The following is a 9,321-nucleotide window of genomic DNA, read 5'->3' as shown; positions in this document are numbered from 1 at the left end:
AAATGCATTTCCATCCAGATTTTTAACTAGCAAAACCATCTCTTTAAACATCAGAAGCAGTTTAATCTATGATTGAATTGCATATTATGATCCCTTTCTGTCTGACAATATGGAATACAGGTTAGAGAGGCATTAAATAGTAGGATAAACATAGGAAGAGAAAACCAACCTACCCTGGTTTAAGATATGTTCCCAAAGCATCTCTGAGTTGGGCTTCTTGGTAATTACATATATGGGATAGAATATCTGGTTGGTACAAAGCAAAGTTTCTTTCCTCTTTCTTCTCTCTCTCTTCTCCCTCCCTCCCTCCATCTCTCCCCCCCCCATGTCTCCCTGCACATCATCCAGCATCCAAAAAATCATTGTGACATTTCTACTTTCATTAGAATGTTCTTTCTATCATTTTGTTCAAGGCAAATTTAACATCCTTATTTCTCAGACTGTAGATAAGGGGGTTTAGCATGGGCACAATGATTGTATAAAAGACAGAGGACACTTTTCCCTGATCCATGGAACTCATTGAAGATGGCTGTAGGTACATGAATGCAAGGGATCCAAAGAAGACAGCAACTGCTGCAATATGGGAGCTGCAGGTGCTGAAGGCTTTTGACCTGCCTTCAGTGGATTGAATTTTTAAAATGCTAGAAATTATCAAAACATAAGACAAAATAATGGACATTGCTGGGAAAAGGATATTAAATGTGCTGAATGTCAGAGCTACCACTTCATTGACATATGTGTTAGAACAAGAGAGCTTCAAGAGTGGAAGGAGGTCACAGAAGTAATGATTAATGGCATTTTCCTTACAGAAGAACACTCTAAGCAAGCAGCCTGTGTTAGCTGTGGCCCCAATGAAGCCCAATGCATACACCACTCTCACCAACCATGAGCACACTTGATAAGACATCATGAGACTATAAAGAAGGGGATGGCATATAGCAACATAGCGGTCATATGCCATGACTGCTAACATGTGACATTCAGAGATTCCCAAAAAGGCAAAAAAATAGAACTGAGTAATACACTCAGGGTAGGAGATTGTGTTCTTCTCTGACACAAAGTTCACCAGCATTTTAGGGGTAATGATAGTTGATTGACAGAGATCAATGAGGGACAAACTGCAGAGGAAGTAGTACATGGGGGTGTGAAGATGAGAACTGAGTCTAATCAATATGATCATGCCCAGGTTCCCAAGCACAGTGACCACATAGATGCCCAGGAACAGGAGGAAGAGGGGCAGCTGGAGCTCTGGTTGGTCAGTCAGTCCCATAAGGATAAACTCTGTCACTTGGGAGTAATTACCTGTAGACATTCTTTTTCAGCATATAGAGTAAGAGGAGGCAACAACCTGTAGATATGAAGGGCGAAAAAGAAGTAATTATTACAAGTCTCAAGTGAGGACACAGACAAAGAGTAAAATTTTAATTTTGATTTTGATTATCCTTTTCTGCCTCTATTTTTCTAATACTATATATAGGGAAATTCTATATATGTATATAATGTACCTAAATTTTTTCAATATATTTCTTGATCACTATTTGTTATCCATATCAAAATTTGTCCCTCACCCTGAACAATACCTCAGATAAAAATATAGATGGTATGCACATCAAATTTAAACTTAACAAAGTTTGGAGAGATTATTAACTTATCCTTTGACTAAAAAAACAAGATCCAAAAATATCATGACAGGTTAGGACAATGGACTTATTCTTATATAATATAATTTAATAAAGATAAATGTATAATCCTTAAAAACACTGAAAAGAATAATTTTCAAGACCACAAAAATCTAGAAGAACGTTTAAAGGTTCATTTTCTTAACAATGAACTGTGGTATTATTAGGTTTTAAATTCAAGATGACTCAGCAATATAATGTGACAGTCAAAGAATTAATGTAATCATAGGCTACATGAAGGAAGGTATAGATTCTAGGAATAAGGAGGTGCTAATTGTTTAAAACACCTCTCTGGAATTTTTTCCAGTTCTTTTCCCCATAATTGAGGAAAGATATTTACTGGGTGTAGAACATCTAGAAAATAGCAATGCAGGTCACAAATGACCTTCAGTACATGCTGCATAATAATAATTTGGAGTGAATTGTGAAAATTTAGACTGTAGAAGGGACAAATTAAGGAGACATGATAATTTAGTGCTTTTAAGGGCTGTCATTTGAAAAGGGGATTCAACTTGTGCAGTCTGCACCCAAGAGCAATGCATTCAAGTTACAAAGTGCCACATTTAGGCTTTATGTGAGGATGAAATGTATAAACAAATGTAGAGAACCCAAAGTGACCTGGGCTGCCTGGGAAGAGTGAGCTCCCCCTCAATGTATTTCTTCAAACAGCAGCTGGGTGACCACTATTGCTATAGTGGGTGTTGGGGGGAGGTTGTGTGGTATGGTTTAGAGTAAATGGAAGTTCCCTTCCAGCTCTAAAATTCTTCAATCCTATAATTCTGAGCTGTAATCAGTCATACCTCTAAAGTCTTTTTCTACTTTTTGAAAGTCCTGTTCCATTCTTCAGCTCCATCCCATTGTCAGAGATGGGTAGAATGGAATATAGTGATGCTCTTTCTATTACTAAGTTGTAGGGTTCCAAGAAATTCTCTTTAGAAAGTAGAATAATGTCAAATTAATCAAATACTCACCCTCCTGTTCTGGATCTTTCAGTTTCTTCACTCAGAGTCCTGACAGGTAAATATCTTTTATGGAGTTTGTTATGGTCTTGGCATAGAGCCTTCTAATTCTTTTAATATGGATGGGAATTGGGATACAGAACTTAGTCTCTGAAATGCTCTGGCAACTGATTTGACCTGAAGATAATTATTTCTAATTGGGATTTTATCAAGAGTATGCTCTTCAGACATAGAGAAAGAAACTGTGTTTATCATTGTCAGCAGAGGTTCTGATGTTGTAACTTGAGGTTTTTATGGTTGTTTATACACTTACTGAGACTTCATTAGTAATTCATAGAGGCTCCCAGAGGGACTTAGCTCATAAGGGACCCCCCTCCCCCATTTCTGGGAATAAGTCATTGGTATTTTCCTTGTGTCCTCAATTCTTTCTTTTTCATGTGCACAATGATCTTTTCAGGTCATGCTGCCAGTACTTAACCTAGGAATTCTGCCACTTGGTTCCAACTGGATTTGGGGGTTGGGGATCTTGGGCAGTATTTAAGTAATGAATAACATTTTTCATGATTGAAGTAGCTTGAATTCTGAAGTCTTGCTAATTGAGAAAGTTGGATAACTGACAGGTCTGAGTACTCAAGGGATGCATGAGAAAGGGTACAGAAGCAGTGTAAAAGTCAGGCACTGAACTTATTGGAGAAGGGATAAAGTGAACTAGAGGTCCAGAGCTGACACCAACATATGTCTTACTATGATAGTTGCTTAGTGGTAGGAATAGAATAAAAGTCTGGAGGTTATATGGCCAAGCAAAGTATATATTAACTTTTCCTCCTGATTCTCTGTATTAGAAGGTGCGTGAGAAGGCACTTAAATCCCTGAAAAAGGAACCCTTTGTGATTTACCCACATTTACATGAAGACATTGTGTCCTCAGGAGAATGCTAGGTTTCAGTGACCATCAGAAAATAACAAGAAATGTGATAACAAAGAATAAACTTGAAAGGGAATTTATTAATAATAAAGAGGAGTTCTAGAGTGCACTGTGAAAAGGGATGAGTTGTGATATCTTAGGGAGAGATGAACAGTAGCTGGCAGCAGTTCCTCGACAGCTGATCTCCCCTGTAAACTTGTTTACTGAGCTTTGATGCCTAGTGCATGGGTCTTCTGTCCAGAATGTACATTGAAATAACATTGTTCCTGCAGATAAGCCCTGTAGAAAATCGTGGTTGTCAATGTAATCTGGGTTACTCTGGAAGATGTTACTCACTTTTTGTCTAGGGAAGGAAGCAAGTAGACTGAGTGATAAATGTTTCCATTACAAAGAAAAGAAATGGGTGACTCTTGAATGTTAGGACTTTGGACATAGCTTTGGTGTCCTTGTGCTAGTACAGATGTGGATGTTGTCTGTCCCTGGATATCTAGAAGACTGTCCGACATATAGATTTAGAAGTGTAGAGAAACAAGACTGTATTATGATAAGAACCAATAGTGACCCTCTCATTGCATTCCCATTACATTCTCCATGCCTGAAACTCTTTAAAAGGAGGCAAGATGAAAGGGGCAGAGTCAAGATGGGGGAGTAGAAGCAGGACCTCCCTGCTGCTCCGGCTTCCACCTTCCCCAATCCATGTAAAAAAGGGGACTCTAAATAAACTTTGGAGCTGCAGAACCCACAAAATGACACAGAGAAGCTAACCTCCCACTGAGGACAGCCCGGCAGGCCTGCAGGAATCCAGCGCAGTGCTCTGGGAGCCGAGCCCAGCCCCTCTCTGAGGCTTTAGCCCCAGGGTGGGCCTGACCAGCCGTCTGCCAGAAGGGACTCCAGATCAGCAGCAGCTGTGGCCGTTTCTAGATTTATCAACACATCGATGTGAAGGACAAAATGAGAGGTCAGTGCAGTCTCGAATTTGGGAGCCAGTAAGTGGGAGTGCCTGGCTTATTCCCCTGGGTTGAGAAGCTGCTGAGACGCCATCACAGCCAGCCAGTGCCACGTGGCAGCTTCAGCTCCTGGCCTGCAGAGTGTAGGGGACCAAGCACCAGTCTGAGGGGTAATTGCTCTTTCTTTAACCTTCTTGGATCTGGATTGCAGTCTAGGGTGGAGGTCCTAGGGTGTACGTCCAGCTTGCCAGAGCGTGTGGACACCTGGGAGAGGGCACTTATCTAATACCTCCAGCAGCTGAGAAAACCCCAGCATTTGGGACAAAAGCTCCCCTGTCTGGTGTAAGAGTCCTACTGTGGCAAAAAGCCCAGGGGTCAAGTGAGTGAGGGGCGACATGACCAGGCAAAGGAAACAAAGCAGACAGAAGATTCCAACATTAGACTCCTATTTTGGGGACAAAAAGGAGCAAAGCATGGAAGAGGAGGAAGACAGTGAAGTCAGAACTCCTTCACAAAAGCTTCAAAGGAAAATACAAGCTGGTTACAGGCCATAGAGGATGTTAAGAAGCAGATAAGAGAAGTTGAGGAAAAATTCGGAAGAGAAATGAGAAAAATGCAAGAAAATTATGAAATGAGAGTCAAATAGACTAACTCAAATGGCAAAAGTGTCTCAAAAGGGCAATGAGGAGAATAATGCCTTAAAAAGTTGAATTTGTCAGATGGAAAAAGAATCTCAAAAGTTCAATGAGGAGGATCATTGCTTCAGAATTAGATTGGAGCAAATGGAAGCTAATGATTTTATGAGAAATCAATATGCTGTTAAACAGATTCAAACAAATGAAAGAATAGAAGGCAATGTGAAATGTCTCATGGGAAAAAACCACTGACATGGAAAATAGATCCAGGAGAGATAATTTAAAAAATATCCAAAAAAAAAAGAACCTAGAAATCATCCTCCAGGAATTTCTCAAAGAAAACTGCCCTGATGTTTTAGAATCAGAGGGCAAAATGGAGGTTGAAAGAATCCACCAATCACCTCCTGAAAAAGATCCCAAAAAGAAAACTCCTAGGAATATCATAGCCAGGTTCCAGAATTCCCAGATTAAGGAGCTAATATTACAATCAGCCAGGAAGAAACAATTTCAATATTGTGGAAACACAATCAGGATAACCCAGGATCTGGCAGCTTCTACACTGAGGGATCAAAGGGCTTGGAAGATGATATTCTGGAGGTCAAAGGAGCTGGGATTAAACACAAGAGTCACCTACCCAGCAAAACTGAGTATCATGTTTCAGGGGAAATATGGTCATTCAGTGGAATAAAGGAATTTCAAGCATTCTTGCTGAAAAAAAAAAACAGAATTGAATAGAAAATTTGACATTCAGATATAAGAGGTAAGAGAAGCATGAGAAGGTAAACAGGGAAAAGAAATCATAAGGAACTTATCAAAGTTGAACTATTAACATTCCTACATGGAAAAACAATAATTGTAACTTATGAAACTTTTCTCAGTAGTTGAAGGGAATAGAAATATATGTCTGTATATGAGGGTATATGGGCATATGAATACATATGTGAATGTGTGTATATATGTTTACGGGTATGCATAGATAGAGGGCACAGGACCAATTTAACAGAAAGGGATGATACTTAAAAGGTGAAATTAATAGGTGAGAGAGGAACATAATGAGAGGAGATGGGGAGAGACAGAATGGGGTAAACTATCTCATATAGAGGAGGCAAGGGAAAATGGTTACAATCGAGGGGAAGAATAGGAAAGCAAAAGGGAATGGGTCAACCTTATTCCCGTTGAATTTGGCTTGAGGAGGGAATGAAATACACATTAAATAAAGTATCTCACCCTCCAGGATAGTAGGGGGGAAAGGGGGTGAGAAGGGGGATGATGAAAAGGAGGGAAGGCTGGGGGGAAGGGAAGTTGGAAGCACCTACTTTTGAAAAGGGACGGGATCAAAGTAGAGAATAGAACAAGTGGCAGGTGGGATAGGAGGGAGGGAAGTATAGTCAGTCTTTTACAATGTATCTACTATGTTATTGCTTTGCATTAGCTACACATGTACAACCTATACTGAACTGCTTATCTTCCCAGTAAGGGTGGATGACAAGGGAGGAAGGGAATGAATCTGGAATTCAAAGTTTTCAAATCAAATACATATATATATATATATATATATATATACATATATATATATGTATATATATATATTATTAATACTGTTTTACATGTAATTGGGAAACAAGATGTACAGGCACTGGGGCATAGAGATCCACTGGAAAAGTAGAAAGGAGTATGGGAGAAAATATGGAAGAGAGCAGATTGGAGGACGGGATATCCTGTGGGACTGCTATTTTGGGCGGTGGGTAGGGGAAAAATGGGGAGAAAATTTGTAACTCAAAATCTGGTGGAAATTAATAATGTAAACCATAAGTTAATAAAGCATTTGGGAAAAAAAAGGATGCAAGATGACCAATTGTTAGACACATCATAAGGGGGATTTCTCTCTTTTATTTTAAGCAATTCGGGTTAAGTAACTTGCTCAAGGTTACACGGCCAGTTGGTTCTGGGTGGGTGCTAAGTGTCTGAGCCTGGATTCGATCCCCCAGGTCATCCCGACACTGGGGTTGGTGCTCTTACTCGCTGTGCTACCTGGCCGCCCCATGGTGATTTCTCTTTTAATGACAAGTCAGTCTGTAGTAATCTTAACCAGCTGCTGCTCTCAGAGCTCTGCCTAAATGACTGTGAAAGGTCTTCATGGACTAAGAAATACCAATTAATGATATATCAATATTTTTTGAGCCTCAGTGCCCATCGGTTTTCACAACTGTCTCTAAATACAATGTTATTGTGGTTTCACTAACCTACCAAAGTGAGACACAATAAAGATCAGATTGGAGGACCCCAGTCTAACTTCTGTAACTTCTACTAATCTTGGAAATTTTGGTAGTGATATTATAATGAAAAATGATGCTGTTCTACAGGATGGATTCTTACTTGAATTTTCTATCTCTGATATTCTTCCAATCCCTCTAGGAGTCACTAACACTAGGACATATCCATCTTTAAAACTTTCTTCATCTTTCCCCTCTGCTTTCATTTCCTGAATAAAAATAAAATTTGATTCCATGATACTCAATGAAAAATTACTGGTTCCAGTGATATGGATGCCATGATGAAGCTCTAGGTTTTATTCCATTTGTACTGAATCCAGCAGAAGAAACTAAGGTGAAATCTTTCATGATTTATTTAGAACTATCATAGATGTTTCATGCCAGATAAGAAAATGCAAATTTTTTTAAACAGTTTATATTAACTGATGTTTACATAGTGTTTTGAGGTTTACAAAACATATTCATAGATATTTATTCCTCATATGAGTTCTGTTAAGTAGTTGTTATTTTTATGTCCATTATACTCATCAGGGAATGCTTCCTTGGAGAGATTAAAGTGACTTGTCCACATTTATACCTTTGCTAAGTGCTGAAAGTAGGATTCAAACCTAGATGTTTCTTAACTACAGGGCAAGTGTATATCCTTTACAATTTTCCTTTTAGTCCTTTAGTCCATTAATTTGCTAACACCTTGATAACAAAGAATGTTTTTGCTTCATTTTTCTTATCTGTAGCACTTACATAGAACCTGACACATAGTAGGTATAAATGAACATTTATTCATTGATTGTATAAGTCAATTTATATTAACTATATAAGTGTTGTTTTGGATGCTGAATCTGTTTTAACTTTATCTTTTTGATTCTCAATGATCATAGTTCTTTTACCTATTCCTTCTGGTGAAAGAGTAGGTTAAGACTTTGGAGGCAGATTAAAGAAAAAGTTGCAATATGATCTTCATTCTCCTATCTTCAGGTATCTCAAAATATAAAAAGGAAAAAATCCAGTTCAGGATTGGTAGAGATTGATGCTAACCACTTCACTTTCACTAGACATATGGGTCCCCCATGGAATAAGCCTCATAAAACTATTGAATATAGAGATCAGCAGTAATAGGACTGCAATTAGAATTGATAAAAAATATTGTTGATGGATGGGTCATTTGATCTCTTCTAATCTCAACTTGATTTTCTGCCATATACAGCTTATAATACTGATTTGATTCCTTGAGCTTTTTTCCACCAATAATTTTTATCTGTCTTAAAAACGTACTGACCTTAGAGCTTCTGAGATTTCAACTATTCCTACATGGAAAAATGATATTTTGTAACTTATGAAACTTTTCTCAGTGTGAAAAAAGTTGAAGGGAATAGAAATATGTATACATACATACATACACACATACATAAATATATATGTATGTATATGTAATTTTTTAAACATACAACTGGGAAATAAAATATGCATGCACTGAGGTATAGAGATTCATCTTGCCCTACTGGAAAGTTGGAGGTGGAATGGGGGGGGGAAGGATATAGTAGAGAGCAGATTGGGGGAGGGAGTATACAGTGGTGGTTAGGGGAAAGATGGGGAGAAAATTTGTAACTCAAAATCTTGTGGAAATGAATGATGTAAACTAAAAATAAACATAAAATTTAATTAAAAAAAAGAAATAGAAAAGAGGAAAAAAGGATTAAGTTTATTTAGCCATTTTCCTAGAGTTATTTACTCTGGTTTACTCTAGTTTATTATTTTACTCTGGTTTATCCAGCCAGGAAACCAAAAAAAGTCAGGAAATCCTTCAGCCTAAAGTGCCTGTCTTGTAAATTTTTTTTTCCATCTCTATTTTTCAGTCAAACTGTTATCCAATGTATTATTTCAAATTCCTTTTAACACCTATAATA

General features: G+C 38.1%; 1 protein-coding gene across 1 annotated transcript; it reads right to left on the bottom strand.

The window, feature by feature from the left end:
• Window positions 1-382: 382 nt before the first annotated feature.
• On the bottom strand, window positions 383-1,711 carry LOC138155365 (olfactory receptor 8G50-like). The gene has a single exon (XM_069080576.1). It carries the CDS (start codon window positions 1,310-1,312, stop codon window positions 383-385), a length of 930 nt encoding a protein of 309 aa, XP_068936677.1. The 5' UTR covers window positions 1,313-1,711.
• Between the last annotated feature and the right edge of the window lie 7,610 nt (window positions 1,712-9,321).

Source organism: Petaurus breviceps, unplaced genomic scaffold (assembly GCF_028583685.1).
Source record: "Petaurus breviceps papuanus isolate PSGF00001 unplaced genomic scaffold, PetGlider_PUasm1.0 91133, whole genome shotgun sequence".
Taxonomy (NCBI): Eukaryota; Metazoa; Chordata; class Mammalia; order Diprotodontia; family Petauridae; genus Petaurus; species Petaurus breviceps.
This window is presented reverse-complemented; position numbering and strand designations above follow the sequence as displayed.

Coding starts and splice junctions, on each gene's coding strand:
- LOC138155365 (XM_069080576.1), bottom strand. CDS start 1,312: ATGTCTACAGGTAATTACTCCCAAGTGACAGAGTTTATCCTTATGGGA.